This window comes from Crotalus tigris, unplaced genomic scaffold (genome assembly GCF_016545835.1).
Source record: "Crotalus tigris isolate CLP2741 ecotype Arizona unplaced genomic scaffold, ASM1654583v1 scf7180000017668.6805642782:7212621, whole genome shotgun sequence".
In the NCBI taxonomy this organism is placed as follows: Eukaryota; Metazoa; Chordata; class Lepidosauria; order Squamata; family Viperidae; genus Crotalus; species Crotalus tigris.
Genome location: NW_024096554.1, coordinates 6,861,832 through 6,879,545, shown reverse-complemented (window position 1 = coordinate 6,879,545; position 17,714 = coordinate 6,861,832). Strand labels below are relative to the sequence as shown.

The 17,714-nt window shown below is 50.3% G+C and overlaps 1 protein-coding gene across 2 annotated transcripts in view; it reads left to right on the top strand.

Annotated features, from left to right (window-relative positions):
- The window catches only part of PIAS4 (protein inhibitor of activated STAT 4), a 53,585-nt gene extending 40,813 nt beyond the window's left edge, over positions 1-12,772 (top strand). For both annotated transcript variants that reach the window (XM_039337193.1, XM_039337194.1), the window contains exons 6-11: positions 2,466-2,594; positions 3,569-3,674; positions 4,161-4,234; positions 6,574-6,734; positions 8,513-8,655; positions 12,489-12,772. In XM_039337193.1, coding sequence (XP_039193127.1) covers positions 2,466-2,594; positions 3,569-3,674; positions 4,161-4,234; positions 6,574-6,734; positions 8,513-8,655; positions 12,489-12,694 — 819 coding nt within the window. In that variant the 3' untranslated portion in view covers positions 12,695-12,772. The remainder of the gene's footprint in view (positions 1-2,465; positions 2,595-3,568; positions 3,675-4,160; positions 4,235-6,573; positions 6,735-8,512; positions 8,656-12,488) is intronic.
- Positions 12,773-17,714: the final 4,942 nt, after the last annotated feature.

The following is a 17,714-nucleotide window of genomic DNA, read 5'->3' as shown; positions in this document are numbered from 1 at the left end:
CAACAGCACTGAAAAAAAGTGATTTATGACCAATTTTCACACTTACGACCGTTGTGCCGTTCCTGTGGTCACGTGATCAAAATTCAGACACTTGGCAACTGGCGTGTATTTATGACGGTCGCAGTGCCCTGGGGTCATGTGACCACCTGTTTATAACCTTCCGACAAGCAAAGTTGGGAAGCTAGACTCACAACTGTGATGTTACTAATTTAACTGCAGTGATTCGCTTAACACAGTGGTTCTCCACCTGTGGGTCGGGACCCCATTTGGGGTCGAACGACCATTTCACGGGGGTCACCAAACAACGCAGTCTGCCATTCCCCCCCCTTTTCCTTAGCTGTGCTACTCCCTTTTATTCTATTGGCTTTTGAAAGCCAATAGAATAGACTCTCTTGAATAAAGTCTAATTCTATTAGCTTTCAAAAGCCAATAGGAATTGTCCAGGCTGTCTCTGCCCTGCTGAGCCTGCCAAAAGTCCCATTCTGCAAAGTTGAGTAGTCCTCGACTTACAACCGGTTGAGTAGTCCTCGACTTATGACCAGTTGGGGGTCATGGCATTAAAATGGTTGAGAACCACTAGCTTAACAGGTCTGGCAAATAGTTCATAAAATGGAGCCAAATTCACTTAGCAATTGTCTGGCTTAGCGAGGGAAATGTGGGGCTCAATTGTGGTCGTAAGTCAAGGACTTCTCGTACCCACAGAGCTTGTCCTGAGGACTGCAAGCTGTGTAGGTTGGAGGGTCCTTGTAGGAGATGACCAGGCTGAACCCAAGGAATGGAGGGGTCAAACATGTCATGAGTCTGGAATCCCTTTGTGCCCACAAGGGATCTAAGGCCAGCCAACCTTGAATTCCATTGGCTCTTATCTACTGCCAATTTGCTTTGACTGTTAGTAGTTCAGATTCTTGTAGAGCAGTGGTCCCCAATCTTTGCAGCTTAGCGGCCTGCTGGGGTGAGAGGGGAACAGGGCTGTGTGAGTAGTCGGTCTGTGTGCGCACGCAGCTCGACTCACGCAAGTGGTGGGCTGGCGTCCACGCGCATGCAGCTTTACTTGATGAACTGCGTGCATGCCAGCCTGCCACTCACGCGGCCTGGTTTCCCTCTCCCTCCTCAGCCACGTGAGCTGCAATGTGCAAGGTGCGAGCGTAGGCCTGCCTCTCACGCAAGTCAAGCGGTGCTTGTGCATGCACACCGGCCCTCTGCTTGCGTGGCCCAGTTGCAAATAATCTAGGGCCCGGTAATGGGCCGTGGCCCGGGGGTTGAGGACCTCTATTGTAGAGAGTTTAAGTTTGCAATAAACGGTGATATTTACTTTGAACGGCCTGGACGTTCTGATTTCCCCCTGCTTGACAGTCCTCTGGCACCATGCGGTTTTCCTTGTGGCAGGGGTCTCCAACCTGTGGGTAGCGGCCCAGTAGTGGGCCAGAGCACACACTTGTGTGCGCGCAGTCAATCTCCCCACTTGCGTTACTGTCACATGAGCCTCGTGTGAGGGCTAGCATCGCCGCAAGCATCACACAGGCACTAGCGTCGACGTAAGCATTGCACAGGCACTGGCGTTGGTGTAAGCATTACGCAGGCACTAGCGTCGGCGTAAGCGTCGTGCAGGAACTAGCATCGGCGTAAGCATCACACAGGCACTAGCGTCGGCATAAGCGTCACACAGGCACTAGCGTCGTAAGCGTCACACAGGCACTAGCGTCATAAGCATCACGCAGGCACTAGCATCGGCGTAAGCATCACACAAGCACTAGCGTCGGCATAAGCGTCACACAGGCACTAGCGTCGTAAGCGTCACACAGGCACTAGCATCGTCATAAGCATCACGCAGGCACTAGCGTTGACGTAAGTATCACGTAGGCACTAGCGTCGGCATAAGCGTCACACAGGCACTAGCGTCGTAAGGATCACACAGGCACTAGCATCATCATAAGCATCACGCAGGCACTAGTGTCGGCGTAAGCATCACACAGGCAGTAGCGTCATAAGTATCACGCAGGCACTAGCGTCGGCATAAGCATCACGTAGGCACTAGCGTCAGCGTAAGCATCACGCAGGCACTAGCGTCAGCGTAAGCGGTGTGCAGGAACTAGCGTCGGTGTATCGCGCGGGCACAGTATCGCCACAAGTGTCACTCAGGTGCTATTTTGAGCGTCACGTGGGTGCTCGTGTCACCGTGAGTGTTGCGCGGGCTCGAGCGTTGCATGGGTGCTCGCGGCCCTGTTTGTGGCCCACGCACGCTTGCGGCCCTGTTCGCTTTGCGTTTGTGCCCTTAAAGGTGCCTGCCTCTCGGGCCCTTTCGCTCTGGGCCACCAGCCCAGAAATAGGGGACCCCTGCTTTACGGCGTCTGACGTCAGTCTTCCCATCGTTGAGATGTGGCTTCATCATCCTCAACCAACGGAGAGCAGATTCTTCAGTGCTCTTCTGACAGCTCCTTTCTCTCTCTCTTTCTCTCTCTTTCCAGGGCTATTACCCTTCCAACAAGCCCGGGGTGGAGCCGAAGAGGCCTTGTCGTCCCATCAACCTTACTCATCTCATGTACCTGTCTTCCGCCACCAACCGCATCACCATCATCTGGGGCAATTACGGGAAGGTGAGTATCGTGCCGGCTGGCAGGAGGGAGGGGCAGGGGGAGGGGAAGCCAGCAGCCATCGCCTCTGGTTTTTTCCCTGCTTTCGGCACCAGCAGGCCTCGCCTGCCTTTCAGGGGTTGGAGCAACTGGCCCAGGGTGGGGCGGGGATTCGCTTTTCCAAATGTCTTTGACACCGCCTCGGGCCTGGGAGAGGCGGACCTTGCTGGTTTTCTGGTACCTGTGATGTGTTCCGCTGGGCGTTGCAGCCATGGCGAGGGACTTCTTTTAGAGTGACACTAGCCCTGATGATGTTACCCAGTTGGGTCATGGAACATCTGCAAGGAAGTCAACAAGTTCAGAGAGCACCAAGGACCCCACAGCCATTGTTCTTCTTCTTCTCCTCCTCCTCCTCCTCCTCCTCCTCCTCCTCCTCCTCCTCCTCCTCCTCCTCCTCCATCCCCTTCTAGCCCTGATGATGTTACCCAGTTGGGCCATGGAACATCTGCAAGAAAGTCAACAAGTTCAGAGAGCACCAAGGACCCCACAGTCACTGTGCTTCTCCTCCTCCTCCTCCTCCTGCTCCTGCTCCCCCATCCCCTTCTAGCCCTGATGATGTTACCTAGTTGGGCCATGAAACATCTGTAAGAAAGTCAACAAGTTCAGAGAGCGCCAAGGACCCCACAGTCACTGTGCTCCTCCTCCTCCTCCCCCATCCCCTTCTAGCACTGATGATGTTACCTAGTTGGGCCATGAAACCTCAGTGGTGAAGCCAGATTCACTTAACAACCCGGGTTCCCAATTGAACCACGGTGATTCGCTTGACGAACGTGGCAAGAAAAGCCATAAAAAAAATGGGGCGAAACCCATTTAACGAATTTCTTACTGATCCACATAAATTCTGGTCACAGTTGTGGTCGTAAGTCAAGGACTCCCCTGTATTTTAGAGAATTGTGCTTAGGGCGGTACACACTTTTTGTTCTCCCTGTTCTTTACAGAGCTACTCGGTGGGCCTCTTCCTGGTGAAACAGACCACATCGGCAGAGTTGTTGCAGCGATTAAAAACCATCGGCATTAAACACCCTGAATTGTGCAAGGCCCTCGGTGAGTTGGTTCAATTCTCATTCCGTCTCTCTCTCTCTCTCTCTCTCTCTCTCTCTCTCTCTCTCTCTCTCTCTCTCTCTCTCTCTCTCTCTCTCTCTCTCTCAGTACAATACAGCACAGCACAACACATAACCTTTATTGTCATTTTTTACTGTGGGCACAATGGCACCCATTAAAATTGAAATTTAGTTGCTTGCTCTCCAAGTGTACACATACACAACACACATTTAAACATACTAGCCAATAGAATAAAAGGGAGTAGCACAGCTAAGGAAAAGGGGGGGGGAAATGGCGGACTGCGTTGTTTGGCGACCCCCGTGAAATGGTCATTCGACCCCAAATGGGGTCCCAACCCACAGGTTGAGAACCGCTGTCTTAGATCTTTGAGGCAATTGAGGCAGCCAAACCTCAGCAGTCTCTGATTCTTGGTTCTGATGCTGTCTTCGTCCTCCACACCCCTCAACCCCCCCTTCCCCAACCCTGCAGTCAAAGAGAAGTTGCGGCTAGATCCAGAGAGTGAGATTGCTACCACCGGCGTCCGAGTCTCTTTAATATGCCCGGTAAGCATTGTGTGCTGCAAAGCAGAACTTCAACGAAAGACCCTTCTGGATAGAGAAAACTCAAGGGTGCATCTGCCAGCCGACAGCCATAGGCGTCTGGTCAGTGGGAACCTGTTTTGGTGGGTGGTCAGAGGCTGCCATGACACTTTTGAGCCTCTGAATCCAGCCTCTGAGTTTCTTAACCGCTTTTTAAACTTCTGCTCCAACTTACTGGCTGGAGGGCCAAGTATCCCTTTTCTCCCCCTTGTGGAAGCACATCCCTCCCTCTGTCCGTCTGTCCAATCAACCAACCGTCCGTCCATCTGTCCAGTCAACCAACCAACCAACTAACCAACTCTCCCTCCATCCCACCAACCAACCAACCAATTCTCCATCCATTCCTCCCTCCCTCCTTCCATCCCTCCCTCCAACTCTTCACCCATCCATCCATCCATCCATCCATCCATCCACCTCTCACTCCCTCCATCCCTTCCTCCCTCACTCCAACCAACCAACCAACCTTCACCCATCTATCCCTCCCTCCCTCATTTCCTCCAACTAACCAACTCTCCATCCATCCCTCCAACCAACCAACCAACCAATTCTCCCATCTATTCCTCCCTCCCTCCTTTCGTCCCTCCAACCAACCAACTCTCCAACTATCCCTCTCTCCCTCCAACCAACTCTCCATCCATCCATCCATCCCTTGCTTTCTCTCTCTCCATCCCTCCCAACCTCTACCCTTCCCTCCCTCCCTCCCTCCAACTAGCCAACTCTCCATCCATCCATTCCTTCCTCCAACCAACCAATTCTCCACTTCCTTCCATCCATCCACCCTCCCTCCCTCCAACCAACCAACCAATTCTCCCATCCCTTCCTCCCTCCCTCCCTCCTTCCGTCCCTCCAACCAACCAACTCTCCAACTACCCCTCTCTCTCCCTCCCAACCTCCACCCATCCCTCCCTCCCTCCAACCAACTCTCCACCCACCCATCCATCCATCCATTCCTTCCTCCAACCAATTCTCCACCCTTCCATCCACCCTCCAGCCAACCATCCATCCATCCATCCATCCCTTCCTCCCTCCCTCACTCCAACCAACCAACCAACTTTCCATCCATCCCTCCCTCCCTCCCTCCCTCCCTCCCTCCAACCAACCAACTCTCCATCCATCCATCTATCCATTCCTCCCTTGCTCCAACCAATCAACCAACCTTCACCCATCCATCCCTCCCGCCCTCATTTTCTTCAACTAACCAACTCTCCATCCATCCATCCATTCCTCCCTCCCCCCTCCAACCAACCAATTCTCCACCCATCCCTCCAACCAACCAATTCTCCCATCCATTCCTCCCTCCCTCCTTCCATCCCTCCAACCAACCAACTCTCCAACTACCCCTCTCTCCTTCCAACCAACTCTCCACCCATCCATCCATCCCTTGCTTTCTCCCTCTCTCCTTCCCTCCCAACCTCCACCCATCCCTCCCTTCCTCCCTCCAACCTACTCTCCATCCATCTATCAATCCATCCCTTCCTCCAACCAATTCTCCACCCTTCCATCCACCCTCTCTCCATCCCTCCAACCAACCAACCAACCATCCATCCATCCATCCATCTATCCATCCCTCCCTTCCTCCCTCCAACCAAACAACCAACCAACCAACTCTCCATCCATCCATATATCCATTCCTCCCTCGCTCCAACCAATCAACCAACCTTCACCCACCCATCCCTCCCTCCCTCATTTCCTCCAACTAACCAACTCTCCATCCATCCATCTATCCATCCATCCATCCATCCCTCCCCCCTCCAACCAACCTTCACCCATCCCTCCAACCAACCAATTCTCCCATCCATTCCTCCCTCCCTCCAACCAGCCAAACAACTCTCCACCCATCCATCCATCCATCCATCCCTCCAACCAACCAATCAACCAACCAACCAACCAGCACTGCATCCATCCCTGCCTCCCTGCAATTAATGTCCCTCCCTTCCACCACCCACCCACCAACCAATGGAACAGCTTGCCTCTAGATATTGTGGGTGCTCCATCACTGGAAGTTTTTAAGAAGAGACTGGACAGCCACTTGTCCAGAATGGTACAGGGCAGGAGTCCCCAACCCATGGGCCATGGCCCACTAATCGGCCATGAGGGGTTTCCCCACCACCACCAGTCTGCAAAGCTGGAAACATTGGGGAACTCTGGTCTAGGGTCTCCTGCTTGAGCAAGGGTTTGGACTGGAAGACCTTGAAGATGCCTCCAAACTCTGTGGTTCTATATTTGTTCAGGATCTATTCTAGATCCATTTTTTTTTTTGCCTGTGGCTTTCATGCGGGTTTTTTTTTTCCCCTCTTCCCCAGCTGGTAAAGATGCGCCTGTCGGTCCCGTGTCGGGCGGAAACGTGTGCCCACCTGCAGTGCTTCGATGCGGTTTTCTACCTGCAGATGAACGAGAAGAAACCCACCTGGATGTGTCCGGTGTGTGACAAACCAGCCACGTATGATCAGCTGATGATCGATGGGTTAGTTGAGTCAGTTACTTGCCAGCACAAAGCAGGTCACCCCTTTGCAGGACACCCCAGGAGAGCCGAGAAACATAGCAGTCCCTATTGCTGTCTGAGCTGGGTGGTTTTCTGGCAGACGTTTCACGACCCAGCTAGGTAACATCATGAGTCCTAGAATGGAGTGGGATTTGTGGAGGAAAGGAAGAGGACTATGGGGTCCTTGGTGCTCTCTGAGCTTAGTCGTTTTCTGTGAAGTGGGGTTGTGGAGGAGGGGGAGGGGGGAGGACCGTGGGGTCTTTGGTGCTCTCTGAGCTGGGTGGTTTTCTGGCAGACATTTCATGATCCAATTAGGTAACTGTTATGGTTCCGGCTAATGAAACACTTCAAAGAACTTCCAGGCAATTATTTTCCTAAAAGTCTTTTATTGTTGCAAAATGTCGGCACAGGCATAACGGAGGGATGCTAAGAACTAAGTTCACTTCCTCTGAGCAGTTCAACTATCAGCATGTTCCCTCCCTAAATTAGTCTGTCATATATCACATTATCCAATTAGTCTGAAGGTCAAAGGTTTCCTTCCTCTTTCTTTCCCGGGCTTTACCCCCAACCCCCCTCCTGCTCTGTATTAACCCCATAAATACCAGACAGTTCTGCATATTGTCAAAAGCAAGAATATACAATATTTGCAGCGTTGACAGTAACATTATCAGTGCTACAAGGGACGGGTGTGTGGAGGAGGACCGTGGTCCTTGGTGCTCTCTGAGCTTGATGGTTTTCTGGCAGACGTCTCATGACCCAATTAGGTAACATCATCAGTGCTAGAAGGGAGGAGGAGGAGGAGGACTGTGGGGTCCTTGGTGCTCTCTGAGCTTGATGGTTTTCTGGCAGACGTTTCATGACCCAACTAGATAACGTTATCAGTGCTAGAAGGAAGGGGGGGTTGCTCTCTATTATATACAAGTAGCTGAACCTGTCACTGTTGGTGGGGGTGTTATTGGTAGCTTCATGATTAGGCTGTTGTTTGCTGTTTTGTCTGAGCCTGTAATTTCTTGGTTGGGGTATAGTTTACCAGGAATTGATAACTACCAACTCAAGACATTAAACCGTCAACAACAGCCCAGGAGCCCTCAAGAACATTCCCACCAACATTAACACAGCAAGCCACGTGTCTTCCCAACCCACTTTAGGATCACCTCATTGGCGAGGAGACAAAATCTTCATAATAGAGTCATGTAATAGTCCTTTCTGGCTATTTTCCCTTCCCAAAAAAGCCCACCTAGAGCAGGGGTCCTCAACCTCCCGTCTGCGGACTGGTACTAGTCTGTGGCCTGTTAGGAATTGGTCCATGTAAGCGGTGGGTGAGTGAACGAAGCTTCATTTACGCATGCACAGGAGCTAGGTTGCGCACGGAAAACCGTTCTCCTTCCCCCCCGGTCCACGGAAGAACATTTTTTCTTCCAAAACCGGTCCCTGGAGCCAGAAAGGTCGGGGACCGGTGCCCTGGGGAATTGCCACATCTGTCCCTTGACGTTCTCCCAAGATCTTTAGTATTCCTCTGCAGGAATTTGAAATTGTAATGACCGATTCAAATGAAGTTGGCTCCTGGTTTTGGTTGGAGCGGCAATCGGATGCCCTGGTATCTGGTGAGCCTGGGGTTTGGTGATCTCTCTGCCTTCAGGTATGGTCCTGACCATTTCCTGAAACCCCTCTGAGATGGAAGCCATTCCCGGGAAGGTAGAACACGGCCCTGGAGTTTCCGGAGTCTGAAATCACCAGTTGGGTTCTCCATCCCCCCGTAGGCTCCTGTCGAAGATCTTAAAGGAATGTGAGGATGCCGATGAGATCGAATATTTGGTGGACGGCTCCTGGCGCCCGATCAAAGCCGAGAAGGAGAGGAGCTACAGCCCTCAGTGTCCGATACTCGTCGTGGGCGGATCCACGGGTAGGTCTTAAAAAGTCATGGTGGCTGTGGACTCTACGCAAACCTGGAAGGCCAAAGGACCACCAAAGTCATCTCCTCTAGTTGATTCCAACTTGTGTGGTCTTGTCCAAACCTATGCGTCAAGGTTCCCACTAACATGCCCAACCAAGTGAGCACCAACGAGATGATCCGATCTCTTTATGCCAAACTTTATTGAGTACATCATTTTGACACAGTTGAAAGCGAAACATGCTCTGGTTATTCCCGCCATAATCAAAACATACAATTCTCCCTCCCCGTGTTCGTGCATTATCCAACCAAGTGTCAAAAGCTTGTTATGAGAAAGTGTCTCTGTGGGTTGGTAAACACCTGCGGAAACGTCCTTGGTTCACATGGTTAGATTTCTTGTTGTCTGGAGTCTGCATTCCATTTTTCTCCTCCCCTCCCCCTCTAGTGTGTTGGCAAGCTAAGAAGCAGTAAGGGTGGCAATATAGTGTGTGCACGTCAAGCTTGACACTATGTCCTTGGTACCATGGGCATTTGCATCCACCTTCTAACAATTACTGAACAATTAATCACTGGAACAACCTGCCTTCAGAAGTTGTGGGCGCTCCATCACTGGAGGTTTTTAAGAAGATACTGGACAGCCACTTGTCTGAAATGGTGTAGGCTTGACTGTTTGAGCAAGGAGCTGGACTAGACCTCCAAGGTCCCTTCCAACTCTTTTATTCTATCTGCAGAAGAAGTGGAGGATGGATGGATGGTGTGTGGGTGGGTGGATGGATGGATGGATGGATGGATGGATGGATGAAGTTGGATGGATGGGTAGATGGATGAAGGGACAGGAAGGGGTGGATGGATGGATGGATGGATGGATGGATGGATGGATGGATGGATAGATGGATGGAGGATGGATGGATGAAGATGAGTGGGTGGGTGGTTGAAGGGACAGGAAGGGATGGAGGGATGGATGGATGGATGGATGGATGGGCGGGTGGGTGGATGAAGGGACAGGAAGGCATGGGTGGAAGTATGAATGAATGAAGGGACAGGAAGGCATGGGTGGATAGGTGGGACAGGAAGGGATGATGTAAGGATGGATGGATGGGTGGAAGGATGGATGGGTGGATGGATGAAGGGACAGGAAGGGGTGGGTGGGTGGTGGATGGATGGATGAAGGGACAAGAAGGGATGGGTGGAAGGATAGATGGATGGGTGACTTCCATTGTACTTCAAGCTGAGATGAGGAAGAGGTTTCAGAGTTCTTGGTTGTGTTTCTGGTTGTGAGAACTTCACAGAGACATGGGGATGAGATTGTGGTGGGTCAAGGGTTTCAGTTTTGGTGTTACTGCCTATCTTAATCCACAAATAGTGGTAATTTAAGGATGTTTCTCCAAGCAGGTAAAATTGGGAGCTGCGTCCCATTTTTACTTCCACCCCAGAGAGTTTCCACAACACCCCTAAGTAAGTCCAATAATAATAATAATAATAATAATAATAATAATAATAATAATAATAATAATGAAAGTCTGGATAGTGGACGTGGCAGTGCCTGGAGACAGCAGAATAGACAAGAAAGAACTGGAGAAGATAACAAAATACAAAGACCTACAAATAGAAATAGAAAGACTGTGGCAAAAGCAAGCAAGAGTAGTACCAATAGTGATAGGCTCCTTGGGTGCAATCCCAAAACAACTGGAGCACCACTTGAACACCATTGGCATTGACAAATTCGCTATTAGTCAATTGCAAAAGGCGGCCTTATTAGGAACTGCTTCCATCCTGCGACGATACCTGTAATACCATCAAACATCCACATCGGCCTATCCCAGGTCCTGGGTAAGGACTCGATAGGTAGACAAAATGCCAAATCCAGTCTGAACATCTGGCTGACTGTGCGATGATCCATAATAATAAATAAATAAATAAATAAATAGGAAAGGATCTTGGAGGTCATTTAGTCCAACCCTCTGATCAGGCAGGAAACCCTATCCCATTTGAGACAAATGTCTGTCCAGTCTCTTCTTAAAAACTTCCAGTGTTGGAGCATTCACAGCTTCTGGAGGCAGGTTGTTCCACTGGTTAAATGTTCTGACTGTCAGGAAGTTTCTCCTTAGTTCTAGGTTGCTTCTCTCCTTGATTAGTTTCCATCCGTTGCTTCTTGACTCCAGAAAAAAAAAAAAAAAACTTTTGGAGTTCTTGCTACTTTTTCCTGTTTTCCATTGGGTCTTTGGAGGTCCCTAAAAGCGAGATTTCACTTAGTAAGCCAAAATAACAGCAAACTCAAATTGTAATGTTGTGGAGAAGTAAAGAGTCAGGAAAGGTCACTAAACAAGTCATCTTCTAGGTGGGACTAAAACGTTCAATCCATCAATTCCAACTTTGCAAGAACTTTTTTTTCCCCATGAGGTTGAAATTGACTGATTGAACTTTTTTTTTTTTTTTTTGCACACGGCGGCGGAGGCCTAAAGCAAAAAAGGTTTATAAAACCCAGCTGAAGGCCTAGGACTGGGGCGATGGAGCGTGTGCCCACAGAGAGGGCTCTGAGTGCCGCCTCTGGCACCCGTGCCATAGGTTCACCACCACGGTTCTAGGTTCTAGTCTGCCAAGTTACGCTGCCAGTCTTATCAAGGATTGTCTGAATCACTTTTTTGGGGGAGAAACCGAGATGGACACTTGAGAGAAGTTTGGAAGCAACAAAGAGCAACAGGGCTATCCCATAGTTTTGTAGGAAAAAAAAGCAGAGCAACGCTTTAAATCAGATTTAAACCACTTGAGGATAACCGCCTTTGGGTGTCACCAGGCATCACCACTAAGCCAGGGAGCTTGTTGTGTGAACTCATCCCTCTGAGGTTTGTCAGTTATAATGTTAGGCTAGTGCAGCGGTTCTCAACCTGTGGGTCGGGACCCCATTTGGGGTCGAACGACCATTTCACGGGGGTCGCCAAACAACGCAGTCCGCCATTTTTTTCCCCTTTTCCTTAGCTGTGCTACTCCATTTTATTCTATTGGCTTTTGAAAGCCAATAGAATAGACTCTCTTGAATAGAGTCTAATTCTATTGGCTTTCAAAAGCCAATAGGAATTGTCCAGGCTGTCTCTGCCCTGCTGAGCCCGCCAAAAGTCCCATTCTGCAAATGGTGCTGCACCAGTTGAGTAGTCCTCGACTTACGACCGGTTGAGTAGTCCTCGACTTACGACCGGTTGGGGGTCGCGGCATTAAAAAGGTTGAGAACCACTGGGCTAGTGTGTTGTTTTTTTTTAAATAATGTGTGCAGTGGACCAGTCTCTTTTACACTAGCGTGTAAGCCAGTGTTCCTCAAGTTTGGCCAGTTTAAGATGGCTGGACTTCAACTCCCAGAATTCCTCAGCCAGCCGTGGTGTTCGGACGGCTGGACTTCAACTCCCAGAATTCTGGGAATTGAAGTCCACCCATCTTAAAGTGGGCAAGATAGTCCTCGATTTACAACCGCAGGTGAGCCCAAAATTTCTGTCGCTAAGTGAAGACATTTGTTAAGTGAATTTTGCCCCATCTTAACGATCTTGCTTGCCCCAGTCGTTCAGTGAGTAGCCGCATTGATTAAGTTAGCAATACGGTCATTAAGTGAATCTGGCTTACCCCACTGGCTTTGTTTGTCAGACCCCCCCCCCCAGGGACGTGGTGGCCGTCATAAATACAAACCAGTTGCCGAGTATCTGAATTTTGATCACATGGCCCCGGGGACTCTGGGACGGTCATTAAGTGTGAAAAAAGGTCATCGGTCGCTTTTGACCGAGTGAACGGTCACTAAGCGAGAGGGTTGTAAGTTGAGGACTGCCTGTATCAACGTTGGCTTCCTTCTCGCCCCTTCCCAGGGGGCACGTCCGACGTCAACGGGGCGCCCCCGCCTGCCCCCAGCCTGGAGAACGGCAAGATCCCAGCCGACGTGGTGGATCTGACGCTGGACAGCTCGTCCTCGGAAGACGACGAAGAGGAGGAGGAGGAGGAAGACGACAACGGGGGAGGACCCAAGAGGAAAGTGCCTCGCCTGTACAAGAACGGCCTCGCCTCCGCCTGCTGACCGCCGGCGGGGCCGCCGCATCACCTCCACGTGGCAAAGCTTGAATTCCTCGGTGCTTACTCAGATAACGGGACGGGTTGGGGGGGGTATCTTATCCCCCCCCCCACCCTCCCGCCCGCCCAGCCCTCCATCTTGTCCTCTGAATCATCCTTCGACTTCCCGATTATTCCAAGTTAAGAGAAAAAAAAAACCTTCATTTTACTGAAAACCCCACCACCACCATATCTGGATGAGCGCTGATGCATGGCCGAAAGACCCACCACCACCACCACCACCTCGCAACTTAACGTCTTTTCGTCTCTCCGCCTTCAGTTCAGCTTTTAAACCGCCTTCGGACTGTGGCCGGGGTGGGGTGGGGTGGGGGGGGCGCGCCTGTCCTGCACGCAGCCCCTTGGGAATTGCCACTGGACTTTTTGTTCTTCCCGAGCGCCCGTTGTCCTCCCCACCGACCTTCGCTTTGTGGTTTCATCCTGCCGCCGGCTGGTGAGAACTGATTGCGTTCTCTGTCAGTTGGCGAGGACTTTTCACGGGTGTCCAAAGTCACGGGGTTTTTTTTTTTTTGTCTTTTTTTTTGTTCGTTTTGTTCCATTGGCCTTGTTCGACAGCCATTCCTGATCTCTCTCTCTCTCTCTCTCTCTCTGTGTCTCTCTTTTTGCTCTCCCCCCAAAACCCCCACACCCCGCTGGACTTGGTGGGGGGGTGTTGCTTTTTCTCCTCCTTAGCCAGCTGGAAAGGTTTTTTAAAAACCAGGGATGGAAGGTAACGGGGTGGGTGGGACCCGAAAGGAGATGGAAAGACAGGAATTTGGGGGGGTGGGGGGAGAAACTACCAAGGATGCTTCCACACGGGCGGTCCCCCTTTCTCCCCCCCCCCTTCCCCGGCGAGAACCTCATGTAAAGAAGAAGAAAAAAAAATACCGCAATTCATTTTTAAGCCTCTTAACGAAAACTTTTGTAGAATTCTAGCAACTTTATTTTTTTTTTTTAATTTAATTTTAAAGTTGAAACAGAAGCCATTAAGGGGATGGGTGGAAAGCGCAGAAGGAGAGTGGAGTGGAGACCGGGGTTTGCGGGTGGGGTGGGGGGGAAATGAGGGCTATGGGGGTTGCCGAACGAGGGAAGGATCCGAACCACAAACCTGTTGTCATTGTTTTGTTTGTTTGTTTGGGGTTTTGTTTTGTTTTTTTTGGAAGTGCAATAACTTGGTGTGTTTTGGAAGAGATGAAACAAGGGCGAGGATGGACAAGCGAGGTGGGCCTTCCGGACGGAAATGCCAGGTGGAAGAACTCTCTCTTCTCTTTCTCTCTCTCTCTCTCTCTCTCTCTCTTTCTTTTTTGTTTTCGGTTTCTAGCCAACTACCTCGGTTTTAAAAATAAATAGAAATAAAAAAAAAAAAATTCAGGTGTAGGTCAGTCACGGGGGAAAAAAAACACACACCGCAGAGCCGAGCTGGGGGCGGGGGGGGGGAGAATGGGGTGGGGGGGAGCGGCATGCCAGTGACTGTCTTTGGTTTGTTTGTTTTTTTAAATTGCCTCTGGACTTCCAGCTGCTTTGATCCTCCTTGTGTGTGTGTGTGTGTCCCCTTGTGTATTTGGGCACCATTGGAGACGTCCTCCCTTCTCCTCCTCCTACCCCTCCCTCAAATTGTCCCCCCCCCCAAACAAAGGCTGTCCCCATTTACTCCTCTAGCAAAGGGGGGGGGTGCAGGATGGTGGGTGGACAGAGGATGGCCGAGCTGTGGCCGGCGGGGTGTGTGTGTGTGTGTAAAACTGAATTGGGCAATGATTTGGGTCTGGCCTCTGTCCCCCCTTTTGTGCAGTTCCCCCCCCCTTTTTTTGGGTGGTCCAGTTTTACAGGATGCCACGCTTGGTCTGTCTGTCTCTCTCTCCTGCCCAGCTGCAATGGGTTCTGGACCAGGGACGGGGGGGGGGCTTCGGGTTTTTTTAATTCGGTGTCCACCTTCTCCCCGTTCCTTTGTGGAGGGCTGTCTCCTCCTCTTCCTCCTCCCCCCCCCGGAAAAACGTGTATTGTCTCACTTGGTTTTAATTCCCCCCCCCCCAAGAGATGCATTTTGGTAGGAGAAATGCATCGGGTTTTTTTTAAAGCATGCTCTAAACGGGACGGAGAGAGGACATCTTGCAAGGTCTTCCTGCCCTCCCCCCCCCACCTTGGGCTATCTCCCACCCCCCACCCCAGTTGAGTTAACCCCCCTGAGGAACTCTGAAAGAGCCCTGGGATATGCAGCACCAAGCCTAAAGACCCTTTCCTTCCACCCTTCCTTCCTTCCTTCCCTTCCCTTCTCTTCCCTTCCCTCCCTCCCACCCTTTTTTCTTTCTTTCCTTCCTTCCCTTCTCTTCCCTCCCTCCCACCCTTTTTTCTTTCCTTCCCTCCCTTCCCTTTCCTTCCTCCCTCCCACCTTTTTTTCCTTCCTTCCCTTCCCTTCCTCCCATCCTTCCTTCCCTTCCCTCCCTCCCACCCTTCTTTCCTTCCTTCCTTCCTTCCTTCCCTTCTCTTCCCTCCCTCCCACCCTTTTTCTTTCCTTCCCTCCCTTCCCTTTCCTTTCTCCCTCCCACCTTTTTTTCCTTCCTTCCCTTCCCTCCCACCCTTATTTCCTTCCTTCCCTTCTCTTCCCTCCCACCTTTTCTTTCCTTCCCTCCCTTCCCTTTCCTTCCTCCCTCCCACCTTTTTTTCCTTCCTTCCCTTCCCTTCCTCCCATCCTTCCTTCCCTTCCCTCCCTCCCACCCTTCTTTCCTTCCTTCCTTCCTTCCTTCCCTTCTCTTCCCTCCCTCCCACCCTTTTTCTTTCCTTCCCTCCCTTCCCTTTCCTTTCTCCCTCCCACCTTTTTTTCCTTCCTTCCCTTCCCTCCCACCCTTATTTCCTTCCTTCCCTTCTCTTCCCTCCCACCTTTTCTTTCCTTCCCTCCCTTCCCTTTCCTTCCTCCCTCCCACCTTTTTCCCTCCCTCCCACCCTTCTTTCCTTCCTTCCTTCCCCTCCCTCCCATCTTTTTCTTTCCTTCCTCCCTCCCACCTTTTTTTCCTCCCTTCCCTTCCCTTCTTCCTACCCTCACACCCTCCCTCCCTCCCTTCCTCCCTCCCTCCCTTCCTTCCTTCCTTCCCAAAGTCCAGATGAGGAAGACCGATGAAGGAAGGGGGGGGGGGACCCAGTCCTTTCTCGGACCTTCCTGTCCCTTTCCATTAGGCTCCATTGTCCTTCCTTCCCTGGCTCCCCACCAGCTAATATTTTTACAGTCAAAACATCTCACAAAAGTTAAGCAATATGTTTGCTATGTTTTAAAATACACATCACACACTGTTGTTCTGGCCCAGGGGGAAGAAGGCCTGAACTGAATTTTTCTTGTATAGATTGCAATCTGCTTCTACGGCGGCCACCAAGAGTAAGGCGTAGGAATTCTCTTCTGTCAGTATTTGTATTCTAATTTAATTGTGCGTTAAAGCTTCTTCCATATGGTTTCTCCCTCTGAACCCGATTCCCCCCCCCTTTTTTTCTGTTTTATTTCTCTCTCTCTCTCTCTCTCTCCTTCCCTCCTTAGCTCAGCCAGTTTTTCAGTCTGTACATACGTTGTTGGTTGTTTAATTTTTTTAAAGAAAAACTTACTCCCCCTTCTTCCTTCAGCTTCTTCTCGTTATCCCCCCCTCCTTTTTTGTTTTGTTTTTGTTTGTAAAGCAAAGGAATTTTTTCTTTCTTTCTTTCAACACACATTCTTCAGAATTCAAGATGATAGTGTTTGTTAAATAAATAAAAGGAAATATTTCAATTTAGCTTCGCGTCTTCCCTGGTGTGCAAAATGCAAGGTTTGGTTTGGGGTTCGGTGGGATTCAAGCACCCCTGGGAGTCCCGGTTTCTGGAGCGGATAGCCAGGTGGTTTAGGGGGGGGGGACCTCCTCCTTGTGCGACTCAGGGATATACTGAATAGAATAGAATAGAGCTGGAAGGGACCTTGGAGGTCTTCTAGTCCAGCCCCCTGCCCCCTATACCATCTCAAGACAACTGACTGTCTAGTCTCTTCTTAAAAATCTCCAGTGATGGAGTGCCCACAATTTCTGGAGGCAAGCTGTTCCATTGGTTAATTCTCCTCACTGTCAGGAAGTTTCTCAATAATAATAATGATAAAGTTGGAAGGGACCTTGAAGGTCATCTAGTCCAACCCCCTGCTCAGGCAGGAAACCCTATACCATTTCGGACAGATGGCTGTCCAATTTCTTCTTAAAAACTTCCAGTGTTGGAGCATTCACTGCTTCTGGAGGCAGGTTGTTCCACTGGTTCCATTGTTCTCACTGTCAGGAAGTTTCTCCTTAGTTCCAGGTTGCTTCTCTCCTTGATTAGTTTCTATCCATTGTTTCTTGTCCTGCCTTTAGGCGCTTTGGAGAATAGCTTGACTGCCTCTTCTTTGGGGCAGCCCCTCAAATACTGGAAGACTGCTATCATGTCTCCTCTGTTTGTTTGTTTTTTCTTTAGACTAGCCAGACCCAAGTCCTGCAGCCATTCTTTGTACTGTTATGTTTTAGTTTCCAGGCTTTTGATCATCTTCGTTACTCTTCTCTGAATTTTTTCCCAGACTCTCAACATTTTTTTTGTGATGTGGTGGCCAAAATTGGCTGCAGTATTCCAGCTGTGGTCTTATTAGAGTTTTATAAAGCGGTACTAATACTTCACGTGTTCTTGATTCTGTGCCTTTGTTTATACCACCCAGGATTGTATTAGCTTTTTTGGCTGCTGCTGCACACGATTGGCTAATAGTCAAGTGATCATCCCCTAGGACAGTGGTTCTTAACCTGTGGGTCGGGACCCCCATTTGGGGTCGAACGACCATTTCACGGGGGTCGCCAAACAACACAGTCCGCCATTTTTTCCTCTTTTGCCTTAGCTGTGCTACTCCCTTTTATTCTATTGGCTTTTGAAAGCCAATAGAATAGACTCTCTTGAATAGAGTCTAATTCTATTGGCTTTCCAAAGCCAATAGGAATTGTCCAGGCTGCCTCTGCCCTGCTGAGCCTGCCAAA